The sequence below is a fragment of the Podarcis muralis genome, chromosome 15 (assembly GCF_964188315.1).
Source record: "Podarcis muralis chromosome 15, rPodMur119.hap1.1, whole genome shotgun sequence".
In the NCBI taxonomy this organism is placed as follows: domain Eukaryota; kingdom Metazoa; phylum Chordata; class Lepidosauria; order Squamata; family Lacertidae; genus Podarcis; species Podarcis muralis.
The window spans coordinates 40,377,437-40,397,902 of record NC_135669.1 but is presented as its reverse complement, the minus strand read 5'-3'; the positions used below and the strand labels follow the sequence as shown (position 1 = coordinate 40,397,902).

The 20,466-nt window shown below is 43.7% G+C and overlaps 1 protein-coding gene across 5 annotated transcripts in view; it reads right to left on the bottom strand.

Annotated features, from left to right (window-relative positions):
- TBX4 (T-box transcription factor 4) overlaps positions 1–20,466 on the bottom strand; it is a 73,350-nt gene that overhangs the window by 42,434 nt on the left and 10,450 nt on the right. For all 5 annotated transcript variants that reach the window (XM_028708139.2, XM_028708137.2, XM_077919292.1 and 2 more), the window contains 2 exons: positions 7,206–7,364; positions 2,165–2,259 (listed from right to left, as the gene is read on the bottom strand). In XM_028708139.2, the coding sequence (XP_028563972.2) occupies positions 2,165–2,259; positions 7,206–7,361 (251 nt within the window). In that variant the 5' untranslated portion in view covers positions 7,362–7,364. The remainder of the gene's footprint in view (positions 1–2,164; positions 2,260–7,205; positions 7,365–20,466) is intronic.

The window sequence follows — 20,466 nt, the reverse complement described above, 5'->3', positions numbered from 1 at the left end:
GCCCACCAACAGAGCAGGGTGTGTGGAACAGAAACAGTGCACCAGAGAACAGCCCCGACTTGCAAAAATCTTGCTCCTGCAATTGTGAGCCTCTCTACTCCAAGCAGAATAATCTGCGAGCCAGCAAATTCTGGGATGGGCTCACTACTTAGCGGTAGAGCACCTACTTTGCATGCAAAAGCTTCTAAAATTCATTCCATGCCATCTCCTGTTTTTTAAAGGAGGAGCAGCAACACAGTAACTGCACAAAGCAGATTCTCAACAGCCAGGCTGCAGTCCTTTCCCTAACAGGAACTGTGGTGGACCTATGTTTTTGAAGCCCTGAAGCTTGAAATGTTGTGGAGGGCCATTGGCAATCAGCAACGAGGTCTGGATAACCCCTGTTGCCTTATTCACATCCAGCTTCGTTAACAGAGAGCTTCTTTGCAATCTCATTTTCTGGAGACAATATGTAGAAATAATTTAAATGCTCTTCAGCAGAACAGTCAACTTGCTGCAGTGCTCCGCCTTTGCAACACCTGCACCACTGACTCTCAAACATAAGGATTGTCAAAATAGATACCACCATAAATTAATGATTTGAGTCATGCAACTCAAATTGCAACTACTGGACCCAATTCTTTTAAGCAATGTGGACGAATATTGATTTCGGGCCCCCTCTGGGATTCGGGGCCCTGAATAGCCTTGCCAAGTCCGATGACACTCATCTAGGCCAGCAGCCTGATTTTGCCAACAGATGTCTCCGGGAAAGAAGGGCAAAAGCACTCAGAAAGGTGTTTTAAATACAAGTTCATTGTTTAACTTTGATAAGATCAGCACAAGAGAAATTGCCAGCAAATTCTGCTTTTTGGAGTTTGCATCTAATGCATAATTTCCAATTAACTCTTTTTTTAAAAGAAGAAGAAGAAGATATTCTGCATGCCAAAATAAAGTCATAATAAAACTCTGGAACTGGAAAAACACACAGATTTATGCACTGCGATGTTCAAAGCCTTGTATACTTCTACACACCATATTTTATCCACGAAGGAGTCAACCCATTTTATGCAAAGTTCAGGGAACTTGGTTAACATAAACTTCTTTTTGTTTAATCTTTTGATGATTCCCCTTATAATATGAAATAATCGCTCTGAGTTTCCCCGCCCCACCTTCTGTAACAAAAACAGTCCAACGTTGAAAAGATAGCGAGTGCATTTTAAAGATGTTTCCACTTTATAAATCACAGGCTCTTGGCAACAACGCATTGCCCATTTGCAGCGTGGAGGTTGCTCTGCTTTTTCAACATCCCCCCGCAGATCAAGCCTACAAGGGAGTAATGAACCTAGTACGTAGACGCTAGCAATAAATTGCTGGTAATTTATAGGGCTGGCCTCGTTCTAATGCATTCAAAGGGAAGGGAAAGAATAACGTTTCCAAAGCCGATTGTAGCTGCTGGGACGCAAGTCCTCCCTTGTATCACACCCCCAATCTTTAAAAATCAACCGCGATCGCTTCTCTTTTCCACGTCATCAGTTCACCAAACAAGTTGGAGAAGCCCTGATTATCCATATCCACCATGGACACTCCTTGGTGTTATTTGAACAAGTAAAATCAAACAAGGAGTGTCCATAGTGAATATGGATAATCAAGGCTTGTGACCACCAGGGGCAAGAATTAGGATGGTAATCTATTTGGTACCAAGTTGATATATTGCCCAAGGTTGTACGGATATTGGGAGAATCCTGATGAAAATGGAAACAGGAGTGAAAATTGCCAATGTTCACTTATATGTCCCATGTCTCAAGTGGGAATGAATCCCGTGAATAGCATTGATGTTCTCCTGCAGAAATAGCAACGGATTTTCAACCCACCATAGCCCCAGACCACCACACCCCTGCCTCTCCCCCACAAGTTGTCTGGGCTTTCTCCAGTGTTAGTCATACTCAGTCAACCCATTGAGATTAATGGACCCAAGTTAGGTCAGGTTCACTCATTTCAATTGATCTACTCTGAGCAGGACTAACATTGAATAGAATCCTCTATCCGCAATTATAGTGGAGAATTTCAAAGAGGTCATTGGCGCAAGGATCCAGAGCTCAACTAAATAGAACACAGACAGACAGACACAAGGACACACACACATTTAAAAGCAACATTTAAAAATGACAGGATTTTAGAAACCTACCTTCCAGCTTTAGTAATGATCATTTCTGTGCCAGCTTCATGAAATTTCTTCCATAGTTCTTTCTCGTGCAGGTACACCTTGATGTTCTCAATGGTCTTCAACAAGTCAATCAAACAAAAAAAGAAGAAGTGAGAAAGCCACACAAACGTAAACTGAGAAAAGTCGAACAAAACACAGCTACTGAGGAAAGTCGGTTAGGCCAGACCAAGCAGTAAAGAGAAGAAACAAAATTGGATTTTGTTGTGAACTAAAGGCCAGGCTACCCGGCTGACTGCTCTGGAATTACTCCCAAATCATGCAGGCTCAGCTGTTCCTTGAGTCTAGCAAAGCCCTGGGCAGGAGCCACACATCAGCTGATCAGTGATGCCTGCAAAGCCCTTTTTGGCTGAGCCAGGTCTTAACCCGCCCCACACCTGGTTCCTATATGTAGTGTTGGTGGGTGTGGCTTCGCTGAAATGGCCAAATGAGGAAGCCTAGGAGGACCTAATTATACCCGCAAACCAGAGGTCCCCCGCCCCTGAGGTAGAGGGTGTGGGGCTGTGCATGCCAACCCCAGTTCGACACATGCAGTCCCACCCACTCCACCCCTGACCTTTCTGCTCATGGGACAGTTTGAAATGGCAGTGGAGGGGGGGGGCTGTTAAGTGCATCAACTCAACGCGAGAAGCGCTCTGGTGTGAAGACATGAGGCTGGAGGATAGGTTTGCACACGTGGCCCCACAGTCATCGTCATAAGTACACAGCAAATGTCCTTGTGTCACATCAAGATGTGACCATCAGACTGTTTCAACCACTGCAAGCTCGTGGCAATGAGAAGATCCCACAGCACCCGATCCAAGTCCACTGTTTCTACAAGCTTCCCTGCTTACCCCTATGTCTATAATTTCGCCTGCCGTCAGTGCCATTTTAAGCACTGCATACAGAAGTTCCCTGGTTCGGTTCCTATCACCCCCTGTTTTCATTTATTGTTATTTATGTACTTTAAGCATCAGGTAGCAGCTGATGGAACAGACTTCTGAATGAGAGGCCCTGGAGAGCTTCTTCCAATCAGGGCAGACAAAACTGAGTTAGATGGACAAAATAGTCTGGCCTGGGGCAAAAGAGCTGTCTGTGGTCCTTTCTAATAATTTTTTTTTAAATTCACACCCTTAAGAATATCTCTTGGAATTAAAAGCAAGTGCCTATACAGTTTGCACATGTTTACTGAGAAGTCCAACTACATTAAGTGAGGCTTAGTTACCTTTTCAGGTAGGTAGGAAAGCTTGAGGTTGTGAAGATAGAGGCTCAAACTGAGGCTACCTATAGAGTCTATAGCTCACTAACCAGATCTAATCAGCTGACTAGATGGACCAAAGACCAAAAGAAGCCTCTCATTGGTTGACTTCACTGAAATCTGCATTTCCCTCCATTTAATGGCTGGTGACTTGTATTTTACTTTAAGATCAATTTTCTTTGACTTTTCATAATCTGCTGGTAATTTGTCTTTGCTTTTCCTCCCCCTCCCTCCCCAAATAATCAGCTATCAATCATCAGAGCAAACAAGAGTTAAAACTGAGCTTCAGGGCTTGAGGCATAATTGTTATTACTTAAATGCATGTTGAATTTATAACACAACTGGTTTGGGGTTTTTTTAAATATAATTTCAGGAGCAAATGCAGGCTCCCTCTCAGTTTCACCTCTCAGCTTTATTATTATATGACTGGTTATAATTCTGATACAGGAAAGTTGTCAACACTTTATAAAAACACACTTACTAAACAGATTTAGCCAATCAGGAGCCAGGGTGGATTTGCAAGGAAATTTACAATCTTTCTCCCCCTTTTGGCAGAAAGGTACACAATTACATTTAATTATTGCATAAAAATGGCAGGATCTATAACTCTCTTTTTAAAGAAAAAAAACAAAACCAACAACCCAAAAAATGTGATTACAATAAATAATTTGGCATATAATACTACTGTGTGGTCAGAACTGTTTTTTTTCTAGCAAGGTTAGCAAACAAACCACATGGTTAAAACCAAACAAAAACAAGGAAGATGGTACAGGTTTTTAAGCCAGGGTTTGCCCCCCCCCCAAAAAAAAGTGAATTAAAAATACTCCATTCTTGTAAATCCTGGGAGCCAGTACAGTGAGTTACCGTAAGTGTGTCAAACCTGGAGGGGGGAAGGAGGACCTGTGTTCAAATTCCCTCTCAGCCATGCAGAACACTTGGGTGAACATGGACCTTGTCCCCATATATCTCAAACTATAACCTGACTTAGAAAGCATTGCTAATAACAAGGCCAGTGGAAGTGATGATATTCCAGCTGAATTATTTAAAATTTTAAAAGATGATGCTGTTAAGGTGCTACACTCAATATGCCAGCAAATTTGGAAAACTCAGCAGTGGCCAGAAGATTGGAGAAGATCAGTCTACATCCCAATCCCAAAGAAGGGAAGTGCCAAAGAATGCTCCAACTACCGCACAATTGCACTTATTTCACACGCTAGCAAGGTTATGCTTAAAATTCTACAAGGCAGGCTTAAGCAGTATGTGGACCGAGAACTCCCAGAAATGCAAGCTGGATTTAGAAGAGGCAGAGGAACCAGAGACCAAATTGCAAACATGCGCTGGATTATGGAGAAAGCTAGAGAGTTCCAGAAAGACATCTACTTCTGCTTCATTGACTATGCAAAAGCCTTTGACTGTGTCGACCACAGCAAACTATGGCAAGTTCTTAAAGAAATGGGAGTGCCTGATCACCTCATCTGTCTCCTGAGAAATCTCTATGTGGGACAAGAAGCTACAGTTAGAACTGGATATGGAACAACTGATTGGTTCAAAATTGGGAAAGGAGTACGACAAGGCTGTATATTGTCCCCCTGCTTATTTAACTTATATGCAGAATTCATCATGCGAAAGGCTGGGCTGGATGAATCCCAAGCCGGAATTAAGATCGCCGGAAGAAATATCAACAACCTCAGATATGCAGATGACACAACTTTGATGGCAGAAAGTGAGGAGGAATTAAAGAACCTTTTAATGAGGGTGAAAGAGGAGAGCGCAAAATATGGTCTGAAGCTCAACATCAAAAAAACGAAGATCATGGCCACTGGTCCCATCACCTCCTGGCAAATAGAAAGGGAAGAAATGGAGGCAGTGAGAGATTTTATTTTCTTGGGCTCCATGATCACTGCAGATGGTGACAGCAGCCACGAAATTAAAAGATGCCTGCTCCTTGGGAGAAAGGCGATGGCAAATCTAGACAACATCTTAAAAAGTAGAGACATCACCTTACCAACAAAGGTCCGTATAGTTAAAGCCATGGTTTTCCCAGTAGTGATGTATGGAAGTGAGAGCTGGACCATAAAGAAGGCTGATCGCCGAAGAATTGATGCTTTTGAATTATGGTGCTGGAGGAGACTCTTGAGAGTCCCATGGACTGCAAGAAGATCAAACGCATCCATTCTTAAGGAAATCAGACCTGAGTGCTCACTGGAAGGACAGATCGTGAAGTTGAGGCTCCAATACTTTGGCCACCTCATGAGAAGAGAAGACTCCCTGGAAAATTCCCTGATGTTGGGAAAGATGGAGGGCACAAGGAGAAGGGGACGACAGAGGATGAGATGGTTGGATAGTGTTCTCGAAGCTACAAACATGAGCCTGACCAAACTGCGGGAGGCAGTGGAAGACAGGAGTGCCTGGCGTGCTCTGGTCCATGGGGTCACGAAGAGTCGGACACGACTAAACGACTAAACAACAACATAACCTGACTACAGTGGTAGCTCTGGTTACGAACTTAATTCGTTCCAGAGGTCCATTCTTAGGCTGCAACCATTCTTATCCTGAGGCATGCTTTCGCTAATGTGGCCTCCGGTGCACAATTTCCGTTCGCATCCTGGGGCAAAGTTTGCAACCAGGAGCAGCTACTTCCGGGTTAGCGGAGCTCGTAACCTGAAGCGTTTGTAACCAGAAGCGTTCGTAAACAGAGGTACCACTGTATTAGGGTTGTTGTGATTATAAAATGAATGGCGGGTAATGGTGTATGGCAGTGTCAGCTCCTTGGAGGAAAGGTGGGATATAAACACAATAAATATATTATGACCCCTAAGAATTGTCCATAGAGGGAATTTTAATACCCAGTGTTTTCTGTACAGGTCTCTATCATGGGTGTGCCTTCTCATTCAAAAGATCTAAGCCCAGAACATGCAGAGAAGCAACAGGCAGCCTCCTCTGAGGACCAACCGTTCTGCCACATCTCTACACTGGGAGTGATGGAGGGATCCACACCCAACGCAGAGCTGCAATGAAACGGCCTGCCACCAACAGAGGCTCATTGGAGGAAAGCAGCAAGCACAAAGCCATCACTCATGCAGCGAACCAACATGTGACCATCTCTGAAGGAGAACCATTCTTTGGAGCCTCTGCACTGGAACCACCCAATGAGCTAATCACACTCGAAACCAACACCGTGGAATTCCTTACCTCCAGCAGAGGCTGAGCAGAAGCAGCCACAGAGCATTAAGTTATGCAGAGATACTACAGGGCAGCCTCCTCCATTGGGAAGGCGATTTTGGTGCACAGGAGACTTTAACAACTACATTTGTGTTTCGGAACAACTGCTTTAAGCAGACAAAACCAAATAGACACATTGGCTAGTAGCCACTGATAGCTTTATCCTCCGTGAATCTGTCTAATCCTCTTTTGAAGCCATACAAGTTGGTGGCTATAATTTCCTCCTATGGGAGCAGTTCCATAGTTTAATTGTGCCCAGTGTGAAGGACTCTCCTTTTGCCTCTCCTGAATCTGTCAGAAATCATTGTGTGGGTGTGAATTCTAGTACAGTGGTATTTTGGTTGTCAAACTTAATCTGTTCCGGGAGTCCGTTCGACTCCTAGAACCGTTCAAAAAACAAAGCCCGACTTTGGGAGCCGATTTGTTCGGGAGCCAAGCCGTTCGCCAACCAAGCTACCACTGTATTATGAGAGGATGGGGAAAACCTCTCTCTATCCACTTTCTCCACACCATGCCTAAACAGACTCATTTAAACATGCTGCATACCTGCTCTGGATCTGGACCCTGGGGGCTGTTCAGAGGCGTACTGCTGACTCCTGCTACACCCAGAACAGGGGAACCCGTTGTGGTTTCAGAATGGCCAGGGGCCTGGGGCGCAGCAAATCCATCCTCCGGCTCAGACAAACTTTTCTCCTGGAGCATTTCCTAAAAAAAAAGCAAACAAGGGGTTTTCAGTCAGTTGGGTAATTTCCTCTCAAATTCCACAAGTGAATATTCCAGACTTTTAGAAGACTTCTGAAGGCAGGCCTGTTTAGGGAAGCGTTTAATGTTTAAGAGATTATTGTATTTTAATATTCTGTTGGAAGCCGCCCAGAGTGCCTGGGGAAACCCAGCCAGATGGGCGGGGTATAAATAATAAATAATAATAATAATAATAATTATTATTCCATATAGCTCCAAAGGTTTGTTACAGTCAGGATGGGAAATCTCTGTTGTAGACAATAGAGACCCCTGTGGAACCTTAAATGAAACACCTCCCCCCACTTAGGCTCATAATTAGGAGGAGAAAACGGAACAATTTCCCCGTAAAAAATAAACAGCTGAGTTAATTCCAAGCCCAATTTTGAGCCAGATCATATAATAATAATAATAATAATAATAATAATAATAATAATAATAATAATAATAATAATTTATTTATACCCCGCCCATCTGGCTGGGTTTCCCCAGCCACTCTGGGCGGCTTCCAAAAGAATATTAAAATACTGTGATACATCAAACATTAAAAGCTTCCCTAAACAGATCAGACCCTGTTGTAGCCCCTGAATGTCATCAAGAGCACAATCGAGTCTCAGCTGCCCACATTCTCCCACCTTGTTGCTGTAACTCCACCAGCAGCAGAGGAAGGAAAGTTTCCCACTCCTTCTGGCACCGGGTTGCTGCAGCTGCAAGCCACATGCAAGCAACATACTGGGAAATGTAATTTTCCCAGGGCTCCCAACATCTGCAAGGAGAGAGGAGCTGACCTTCCTTATATATTAAAAATCTCACCTAGATAAGAACTCACAGGGTCACAATTCTCATGTCCTATTTAAGGTGAACATTGCAATCATCAAAACCCACTTTTCTGAGACCAAGTTTTTTTTATTCCTGTATCATCAATAATTACCTTATTTCAGATTAACTTTATCGCATCTGTCAAAGTCAGCTCTCTATCCTATGAAAGATATGCCCACAATAAACAGGCAAATCTTATATATATATATATATATATATATATATATATATATATATATAATCTGACCCTGGTTTTAAAACAAGGAACCCACATATGAAGCAGGTGTAGGATGAAGAAATGCGGAGCTTGGTGGGCTATTTGATAGAAACCATAACATGTGAATTGGTTCAAAATTAATGCAACTTTGTTCTGCCGCTGAGTTCGTTTCCTTCTGCCTTCTCTTATCTTGTTCCATCTCTAAACTCTTCAGCATTATGAAGAATATTCTATTCCCACGCTAGTCTTGCCAGCATCACATTTTCCTCAACATGAAAAACATGGCGGTCTTTTCCGGTGTTACAGGAACAGCCACTCTATCCTGAGTCGAGAAGAATTTTGGACAGACCTTTTTACGCAGGGAAAATTCCACAGAACAAAACCATAGACGTGGCTGCAGTGAAACTGGAGCCCAAATCCATAGAATGAATTAGAATCATCATTAATCTGGCCTTATTTCTGAGATCGTGCCCAACTTTACTCCACGAGGAACGCAGGCTGAGGGCTAATGAAGTGGAGGAAGAGAGGGAAAGTGGGAAAGTGGTAACACCAGCACTCAATCCCAAAGAATGGCAATCGTGGCGGGGGGGGGGGGTCCCATTCCCAAAGTCTATAGTTTAGGCCTTAAATGTAAATAGGTGAACACAGCCCTGATACTGATAAAGAAAAGAGTTTGTGAACAAACACCTTCACTTCAAAAGCCACAGTTCAGCCACATCCACCACACAACCTGGTATAAGGGCAGGTCTCTGCAATGTGTAACTCCACAAACTAGACATGTTTTACAGCCAGCCAGGTACTTGTCAACCACCACTCATCCAGCCCTGTTCATACAAGCCCAGACTCAAACTCAAAATACCTAGTGGGCATGGGTTTATCAAAAACAAGTCATGCCAGATGAATCTCAATTCTTTTTTTGATAGAGTTACAAGCTTGGTGGATCAGGGGAATGCTGTGGGCATAATATATCTTGATTTCAGTAAGACCTTTGACAACTTCCCTCATGATATTCTTGTGAAGAAGCTGGTAAAATGTGGGCTGGACAAGGTAACTGTTGGGTGGATTTGTAGCAGGTTGACTGACCCAACCCAAAGAGTGCTCACTAACAGTTCCTCATCATGCTAAAAAGGGTGACAAGTTGGGTGCCACAGACTTCTGTCTTGGGCCCGTTATTGTTCGACATCTTTACAAAGGACTTGGATGAAGGTATTGAGGAAACCCAGCCAGATGGGTGGAGTATAAATATTATTATTATTATTATTATTATTATTATTATTATTATTATGTTCATTAAATCTGCAGGTGATGCCAAACTGGGAGGGTGGCCATTGCTGCTGAAGACAGAATCAGGATTCAAGATGACCTTAATAGACTGGAGAACTGGGCTAAAACTAACAAAATGAATTTCAATAGGGACAAATGCAAGGTTCTACACTTAGGCGGGAATAACCAGCTATACAAATATAAGATGGGGAACACCTGGCTTTCCAGAGATCCGTGTGAAAAGGTTGTTGGGGTCTTAATAGACCACAAGCATAATATGAATCAACAGTGTGATACAGCAGCATAAAAACAAACCCTAATACTATTCCAGGCTGCATCAACAGATTAGTTTCCAGATCAAGGGAAGTAATAATCCCACTATATTCTGCCTTGGTCAAACCCCACCTGGAGTCCTGTGTCCAGTTCTGGGCACCATAATTTATAAAGGATATTGACAAGCTAAAACGTATGCAGAGGACAACCAAGATGATCAAGGGTCTGGAAGCCAAGCCTTATGAGGAACGGCTATGGGAATTTGATATGTTTAGATTGTTGAAGAGGAGACTTAGAGGGGCTGTCACATGGAGAATGGAGCAAGCTTGTTTTCTTCTGCTCCACAGGGTAGGACCCGAACCAATGGCTTCAAGTTACAAGAAAGGAGGTTCTGACTGAAAACCAGGAAAAGCTTTCTTACAGTAAGAGCTGTTTGACAGTAGAATAGACTCCCTCAGAAGGAGGTGGCCTCTTCTTCATTGCAGCTCTTTAAGCAGAGGTTGGCTGGCCATCTGTCATGGATGCTTTAGTGAAGATTTCTGCATTGCAGGACTAGAGGACCTTTGCAGTCCCTACCAACTCTGTGATTCCATGATTCTAAACCATACATGGCTGGTGGCCTTTGCCAAGCATGGTGGGTTGCTTGCGAGTCAGGTCAGACTCTATGAGAGGGAAGAGTTTCCCAGACATGACCACTGGCAGCTTGAGGATCCCATTTGGCATAAATTAATCTTAACTCCATCCAGGAAGGCTTGAGGTTTGGCACCTCTTTTTAAACCACAAATTCCCAAGGTCCAGTTCTAGCTAGGATCCATCAATTTTGGTTTCTCGTTTTTCCAATCTTATAATCAGTTTGTCCCAATCCCACATCAGCTTGCCAGCGTGCCTTTAAAAAAAATAAAAATAATAATAATTCTGCATGAAAATCGATACGCATTTTGCAAAGGCATTTCTCCTAATGCCCATTTTTCTGCAAGCAATTTCCCAAGGCAGTAATGCATTTTTATACATTATTTTCACTGATATATAGTTTTGTCCACAGTCTTCCCCAACATGTGCTTTTTCTGTAAAGGGGAAAAAATGATTGGAGGACTGCATCAAAAAATAGGGAGAAGTTCTAAGTGTAGCTGCATTTTGGTATGTGCACTGGTTCAAGAAGCACAAATGAGAAGTGTTTGCATTAAAAAGTGAACCGAATGAATTTCTCCCCAATCCCTCGTTCTAACCCAAGCAAAACCAAAAGCTGATTGCTTGCCTTAGTGTTGCTCCTTGCTGCATTGTTTTTAATGTGGCATTTTGGGGGTTGTTGCATAATACATTTATTAATTAAGCTGCCCCAGGCCCTGGATGAGCAGAATATGAGAAGAGATGTAGCTCAGCGGCAAAGCAGGTGCCTTGTGCCCTGGGTTCAATCCTCAGCATCTTTGGGTAGGGGTGGCAACGTCCCCTATCAGGAACCCAGGAGAGACACTGCCAGCCAGTGTAGGGACAATACTAAGCCAGACAGACCAGTGGCATAGGACGGCTTTGTTTGTAGAGCCTGGCTGGCCAGTTTTGTAGCAGCAAGATTCCTGCACAGAGCAAGGGGATTGGACTAAATAGTCTTCAATACCTCCTTCCAACTCTGAAATTTGAAAATTCAGTGTCTTGATCCATTGTCATTCATTCATAGGAACATAAAGACCTGCCTTGGCGCTGTGGGTTAAACCACAGAGCCTAGGACTTGCCAACCTATCAGTTTGTAGCACGTCAAAGTGCAAGTAGATAAATAGGTACCACTCTGGCAGGAAGGTAAATGGCATTTCCGTGCACTGCTCTGGGTTCGCCAGAAGCAGCTTTGTCATGCTTGCCACATGACCTGGGAGCGAGATGAGCGCCACAACCCCAGAGTCAGCCACGACTGGACCTAATGGTCAGGGGTCCCTTTACCTTTACCTATACTGTTTACACTGACTGGCAGCAGCTCTCGCTAGGGTTCCAGACTAGGGGTCTTGCTCTACCTAGAGATGCCTGGGGTTGAACCCGAGGCCTGTCACTGAGTTGCAGCCCTTCACACGAGATTCGTTCCTTGGTGCCACAAATGAAGAAGGGATGGGTTTGCACATATGAATGCCCTCTCCTAACTACCAGCTCACTCACCCCCAACATAGTATAACTAAAGTATACTTAAGAATGCAGCTTTAGACTATGATCCTAATCACACGGTGTAAAAAGTGAGGCAGGAACAAACAGCACAGGAGATTGCCCAAACATCGTAAGTGAGCAAATGTGTTCAGCCACAAGAACATCAGAAGCATCTGAGCCAAAGGCCCATCAAGCCCAGCATTTTCTTCTTACAGCGGCCCTCATAGGAAACCCACAAGCTGGACAGGAGCACTCTCTCACTTGTGATTCCCAGCAGCTAACATGGTATAGGTAAAGGTAAAGGGACCCCTGACCATTAGGTCCAGTCGTGGCCGACTCTGGGGTTGCGGCGCTCATCTCGCTTTACTGGAGCCGGTGTACAGCTTCTGGGTCATGTGGCCAGCATGACTAAGCCACTTCTGGCGAGCCAGAGCAGTGCATGGAAACCCCGTTTACCTTCCCACTGGAGCGGTACCTATTTATCTACTTGCACTTTGAGGTGCTTTCGAACTGCTAGGTGGCAGGAGCAGGGACTGAGCAACGGGAGCTCACCCCGTCGCAGGGATTCGAACCGCTGACCTTCTGATCAGCAAGTCCTAGACTCTGTGGTTTAACCCACAGCGCCACCCGCGTCCCATGGTATACAGGTACATAAACACACTAGAAACTGCCTTATATGCAAGTCAGACCACTGGTCATTGAACACTGTCTACACTGATCAGCAGCCACAGCTCTCCAAGATTTCAGACACAAATATTCCTAACTCTACCTGGAGGTACCAGGGATTGAACCTAGGATATCCAGGATGCAAAGCAGATGCTCTACATAAGAGCTAATTACTGCAGCTTGATCAGGCTGAGGACCAAGAGGTGGCCCTATACTGTATAGCTGCTGCTTCTAGCTTGGGTTCCCCTGGTCTGAAGAATTCTGTGTGGGATAGAGCAGCAGTGGTGAACCCATGGTCCATGGGTCACATTTGGCCCATGCATCTGTTTCTGGTGGCCTGGCAAAGTGTTTGGCTGCTAAACAGACTCATCCTTCCTTCCCTTGCACCACCCCATCACTTTTGTGCCCTTGGAACCTTGTCTGCCTGTTCTAAATCCCAACACCTAGGTTATTTGGACCACACTAGCTAGGAGGAGTCTGTTTAGCAGCCAAATACTCTATACCCCCACTAGGTTGTGACAAGGAAAAAAGGGGAAGAAAGGAAGGAAGGAAGGAAGGAAGGAAGGAAGGAAGGAAGGAAGGAAGGAAGGCAAACCCATTGCATGTCTACTTGACTACTGCATGCCACAAAGGCCAGGTGGGCATCTCCAGTAGGAAAAGACACATGTCTGGGAAAAGACACATGTCTGAGCTCCAGGAAAGCCACCATCCGTCAGCAGAGACCAGGGATGGAGAAACTGTGCCCTACCAGATGTTGCTGGACTCCAGCTTCCAACATCCCTGATGATGAACTGTGTTGAATGGGACTGGTGGGAGCTCCAATCCATCTGGGAGGAGCCACAAGTTCCTTATTCCTGGAGCAGGCAATTCTGAGTTGGATTGGAAGAGTGGTCTGACAGTCTGCGGCAACTTCCTACGTCCCTGTGCTCCTATCCCCCCACCACCCCACAATTGTTGCAAAGGATTTTGGGGCATACTCTAATTTTACCCACCACTCCAACCAACGCTATCAGACCTCACTGTTGCACTAGAGATGTTGGGAAGCCTGGTCTTCTCACTGAGGAACCCTTGCTGAGCTGCTGAAGAGCCTCAGTTTTATCCCAGAAGGAATATAGTTGGAAGAGTATTGCCCTAGATATTTGGGGGGGGGGTCACCTTCTCACACAGCGATACATGAATAAAGTCCCACTGAAATCAATGGGGCTTCCATCTAATACAGAATAACGTTATGAGACTCTTGGGTAAACACCAGGGAAGAGAAAGTGAAGGTTTGTGGGATGGGGGCCGAGGTATTAAAGACTGGGATAGGCTTCCAAAGAAAATGACATCATTTACCCATGCATCCTCAACACACGCACACACACACACACACACAGAGAGAGAGAGAGAGAGAGAGAGAGAGAGAGAGAGAGAGAGAGTTTGGTTCACATTGTATCCAAATTCATTTTGGTTCAAAGCCAGTTGGGAACTCGCTCAGTCTAATCTCATGGAACAGAAGTGGCTAGACTCCCTAATGGATATAAGCCGTAGACCCCAGAGTGAGCCAACACATAGCTTTTTATCTTTGTGTCTTTTACTAAGTTCTTGCAACTTCTTTCATAACGGCCCTTGAGATTCCCCCCCCCCCCCAATTCAAATACTTTGGAAGTTCAAGAGACCAAACTTCTAACAAACAATGCTGTTTTTTCCTCCCCCAAAATCAAATTTAGATAGCATAAAATGTGGTGGTGGTGTTTTTAAAGAAAAGCTGTTAGAGTTACAGAGATGCATCATTACCCACCCATTGGCGATACCGATACCCCCTTAAAATTTTATAATTCCAGGACTTTTCCTCCGTTTTCTGTATCAATGCACGCTGGCTGAACATGAGCTGTTTTTCAAGACTTTGGTGAAAAACATCAGCGGCAGTATTATATGGTAGGGAGAGATGCTCTTTGGTTTGAGGAAAGCAGAAGACCTGGTGTGTGTGTGTTGTTGAGCCTCTAACATCTCCTTGGAAATACCTTTCTCCCCTCTCCCTTTAAATACATGAACTGTATTGATTCTATTATTGCACTTGCTGTACAATAATATCTCTTTTCAGTCTGGGAATTATTATTTATTTTTAACAACTTCAGGAGGTGACCCATATGAACTGAATACCAGTGGCTGTTCTTGGGAACGTAAAGAAATGGACCCCATTTTTCACCTCTCTTCCACTTAGGTTTGCCAACTAACCAGAAAAAAATGGCTTGGCCTGCTCTTGCTCTTTTAACAGCAAGTACAAGGCGAAGGTTTCCACAACCATGGAGACGCACATGATTACCTGGTTATACCTTTAGATCATACTACCGTTAACAGCACAGCAGACTTAACCAATTAAAAAATACCCTCCCAAATTTTACCAGGTCTATTGTTTTTCTACAGATCTCTCTGCCCACTCAGAGGCAAACTCAGCCCTCCAGATGTTTAGGGACTACAACTCCCATCATCCCTGACCACTGGTCCTGTTAGCTTGGGAGTTGTAGTCCCAAAACATCTGGAGGGCCGAGTTTGCCTATGCCTGTCCTTGCCTCTTCCCAAATCTGGAGACAGATTAAGAGTTGCCAGCCAGCTAAGGCTGGTCATCATTACTAAATCCCACTGAAGGAAGCAACCAGATTTTAGTTACTCTTAGCTTGTTCTATTGGTTTCAGAGAGACTTCCACGACAATCCTAAGCACACTTACTAGGGGGTCCCAATGAATAGTGTGCACAGGATAAGGCTGTTAACATCATGCAGAAAATAACAATTACCACAAAGTCAAAAGCCACATTGTTGAAAAGAATGCCACAAAATAGTAGCAAGTCTTATGGTTCAGTTGAAGAAGGGTCCTGGATAGCTCAAAAGCTTGCTTGTTTTGTTCCAGGTTTTGTTGTGTGTGTGTTTTGCAGCATTTTAGTTGGTCCTCAAAAGAAGATACTACCTGACTGTAACTTCTGGGTTTTTCCTAACAGATGAGCATGCCTACTTCTGATTTTTGTATGGTCACCAAGATTTAAGTTTAGCTCGATTGGAGCCAACCATTTTAAAGAGAGTTTCAAGTAGCTTGAGAGAAGTATTGCTGCCCATGGCTCGGGCTATTTTGTCCCATTGTTATCTCCGGGCAAATTGGGAATGACATCAGACTTGTGAGACCTGCATTGCGAGATGCAAAAGCACCATGTACATGCAAAAGAGGTCCTCCTTTCACATCGCCCTTCAACTTTATACATATTCTCCTAATTTTGTCCTGCATTATAAAGAAATGACAGTTTTAAAATTCCCTTTACCCCTGATTTCCCAAGAGGGTACCCAAATCGTTCCTTGGCTTTGAAGGATATTTTTAAAAGCATCTCCCACACCCCCAGTTGCCAGCGAACTGGGTCACAGACATAGAGGTCTTCTAAGCTAAGGAACATAAATTCAGAAATGATACACCTCGACTGCATGATATATATTTTTCTGTAGTGTTGGGGAATAAACAGCAAATACAAGAGGGCATTCAGGTAGGCTAGCTTTGAATTAACATATGCGGGCAATATTCAAGTAAGGGGCAGCAGCAGAGAGGCAGGAAGGAAAGACTCCTCCTCTCCCCCCCCCCCAAAAAAACCCCACAGCTACCCCAAAAGGACTACTTAAGCTGGGCTGCAGCTGTTCCCACTGAAAAAGGTCTCAAACTGGAGCCTGTTAAAAATTCTGGCTTAAGTATGCTGAATGCAACTAGATTCCTATGCATGCTTACTTAGGAGTAACAAAGCAGGGTGTGTTAGGACTGCAGTCTTAGAAAGTGAGTTTGAGCATCACTTTTCTCACACGTGCAACAGAATCCTTTGCATTTTTACTTACAAGTTTTTCCCCTCATAGTTCAGGCTTACTCCCCTTAGCACATTTAGAGCCTGAGCCTATGAATGTTTACTCAAAAGTTAAGTCCAAAAGAGGCTGCACATTGATTTAGAAGTCCCATTGAATTCAGCAAAATTTTCAGTGATGCTGACTGAAACCTGTCTGTAAACTTGCAAGTCCTATTGAACTCAGTGGCACTTACTTGTGTGTAAACACGCAAGGGGGTGTTTAGGCTTCCAGGCTTACTGAGAAGTAAACTGCATTGAAATCAAAGGAATTTACTCCTAAGTAGATTTACTTTTTCAATGGCAAGAGACTGACTGGTAGTTTCTCTACCTTTCCCAGCACATTCAGATTCTTATCTTTTTCTCTTGGTTATGAAAATATGTGATTATTTTCTGCCACTGGAAGATTTAATTTTGTTGGGGAAGGCTTCCCATAATGGATAAATAGTAATATTGTGGGCATCAATCACATCTCTTTACGAACGCCTTTTCCCATCTCAATCTGGAGACTGAGACTTCATCCTTCCAAACCTAAACTCATTTTCCTTCAGGTTAAAGCTGCACAGCTATGTGCAAATTTCCTCAGAGGTCTCATTGAACTTAAGGGCGGTTTACCTTAGAGTAAGCATGTGCAGGATTGGGTTGCATTCCTCACATTCTATTTCTGAGCAAGTGGGTTTGAAGCCCCTTAATCCTGATTCTACCCTGGGATCAATGGAACTTAGAATCCATGTGGAAAAACTCCCTTAATTCCCCACCAGATGAAAATACCTCCTCAGGGGCTAGCCTTGTCCGCTTTAAAGATCTTTAGAGAGTCCCACAAAGTTACAGGCAATCCACAAATCTGACTTAATTCTAATTTTAACCGTAATTTTACATATTGTTCCTGCTATCTGCTGGGATACCAAGGCAACACACATGTGATACATTTATTTAAAAAATCCTATAAGTGTATTCCTATAGCATGCTTACTTGGAAGGAAACCCATTTAAACTCAGTGATACTTACATCTGTGTATAATATGCAAAAATCTAGCCCTATTAGTCAACCCCGTTGGACGAGGTTTTTCCCTTGCGCCTAAAGATATAGAAAGGCGTGCAAATGTTCTCGTTCATAACATTACTTAAATTAGATTCAGGGGAACGGGAGGCTGCAATATTGCTTCCCACCCCCAACTCCTTATCTGGAGTCCATTTTAAAACTTTGGTAATAATACTAAAAACAGACGAAAAGATGTTCTGTGTAAACATCCTAACGGTGAGCCTTAGTTAAGATAAAAGGGCCTGCCTTCTCCTAACTCCGACAGTCACTGGGAAAAAAGCAATAAAGATAATACAGTGAGGGGAGGCAGACAGCTTTTCTCCCAAGTTTTACTATGCAGATTAGAGGCAGGGCGGGGACACCCAAAAATCTAACAATGAAATGTGCAATATAAAAGCTAAGCCTGAAAAAAAGATCAGATCAATTTCACTCCCATGCTGAAATTTACAAACAAATGGACTGGTTGGAATCCTAGCCCCATTTACCTGAAAGCAAACCCCATTTGGATTCAATAGGACTTGCAACTGAGTGGACATGGTTAAGGATTGCACTCTGTAATCCTTAGCCATGTCTACTCAGAAGCAAGTTCTATTGAATTCAGTGGGGCTTCGTAGTCTCAGGATCACAGCTTTATTTATTACTGTTATTTAGTGTTGTTTTTATTGATTTTAAGCATTCATATCTATTGCCTTCCTAACAAAAAATCAAGGCTGCTTACAAGTCACCCTTATTATAAAACTGACCAAAGATGATGATAATAAGCTTGAGAGCCAATGCTGATTAAGGATGCTTAGGCACTATTGACCACATGTGAACTACGCAAAACAAGAAGTACAGTATGTTGTAAAAGGTGGAATAACATTCTTGCAATGTGACTTGCTCCTAAGTAAGCTTACAACCCTGATCTTCCTCAAAATGCAATCCTGGGCATGTTTTACTCAGAAGCAAATCCCATCATCTTCAGTGAAGCATACTCCTAGACAGTAGCATGCAAAAAGTACTTAGAAGCTTAGCCGACCCGATTCACACGTGATGTACTATCAGTATGTTGAAATGTAACTAAACTTTACTACAAGGAACCCATTGCATTTGCGTGTGAGTCGTGTGTGTGATCTCACTTTGAAGGATGTCCTCAGACTCCAGCCCCACTAAAATAAAACTTGCGTGCGGTATCCTATGTGGAAATTAACTGTGCCTAGATTTCAATGGGATTTGATGTTGCACCCAATGTGACCTCTCCTTACACAAAACTAGAAAATTAAGGTGGAAAATTTAGGGTTTAAAAGTCGCTGAAATTAATGGACTTAAAAGCTGGAGAAGTCCAGTGTTTTCAGTGGAATGTGACTTAGTTGGATACCACCCTTAGGACCCAATCAAGGTGTGTGTCTGCTCATATCAAACACCCTTCCAGATTTGTTTTCATTTGTGAGGAGGAAATCCTGCTTTCCTTGAAGCAAAGCGTGTTCATTTCATTTGGGCAGCCTGCTTAGAATTCATTTTTTAAAGGATTCCACTCACACCCTGGAGTAACTTTTGTTAATCCTAACACACCAAGACTGCACATTTTCCTGGGAGCAGCTCCCATGCCTGGGAGTAAGCCTCTGAACACGGGAGGTTTTACTTATGAGTAAACAACCACGGGATTTTATTTGCTTGGAAGGAAGTCACGTTGAGCTCTCAACAGGACTTCCTTCAGGGCTCTAAAATCTTCTTAACGTGGGACGACGCATAGCGCACAGAGGGTTCTATTTGATTGCGACTTTATCCCTTGCACGGCCGCTCGAATCGCACATCTAACATCTTTGTTATCTTACGTGCAACCCCTTGGTCCGTTTTACCTTAAACTAAGCCCCACCGAATTAAGAGAGATTTACGTACTTCAGAATGAACTTGAATAGGGTCCTGCAGATTCCAGGACGGAATCCTACGCACGTTTACCTCTGAATTAAGTCCCTCTGATCTCAGCGGGGATTACTTCTGAGTAGACATGCATAGGAATGCACAACACGTCCCCTCCGCTGCCCCCCCCCCCCAAGTAACCTCGGATTTCAATCTGGTGCACAATTTCCTACAAATCCCATCGAGTTCAACGGGGATCAAGTTCGAGTAAGTATGCACAAAGGCTGCGTCACTTATTTATTTAAAAGAGTCTACTAGACGGTTTTACTGATTTTAATTTAAATGCGCTAGCCATGCCTCCCTTTCAAGACGCCGCCCTGGTCGTGAGAAGGTGAGTTCACCGGCTTACAGCAACACCTCGGTAGACTTTTCTCATAAGAAAGTCCAATTGAAATCAAGGTGACTCTTACTTTCAAATAAATGTAGCCCTCTGGGTTGGGGGGGGGCTGTCACGTGTCAGCCATGGGGGTACAATCCAGAAGCTACCTAAAGTGTCTGATGGGCCACTGATTCACGCCTCCTGTGTAAACACAAGACACCAAAGCCCTGTTGATTTTAGAGCAATTTATTCCAGAGTAAATAAGGAAGATCCCCCTTTTAAAAACACGTTATTGAACGCCTTTCATGTCGCGCGCTCTCTCCCTGTTGTTCTCACCGCCACAAAATCCGCTGTGTTTCCCCACCAATTTAAATCACAAAACAAAACCCCACCAATTTAAATCACATGCAAAATATAAAACGGGGGGGGGGGGCCGTTTCCTCTGGAGTAAAAATCTTACCAAACTCGAGGGAGCGTCCTTCTGGGTAAAACACGCTTTAAGGTGGCTTGTGTGTTTGTTTGGATCATTCAAGAGTGTCAAGTTCTTAAACAAAACCTCGGGTAGAGGGTTGCCCCATATTTAGCAGCCGGCGGGACTT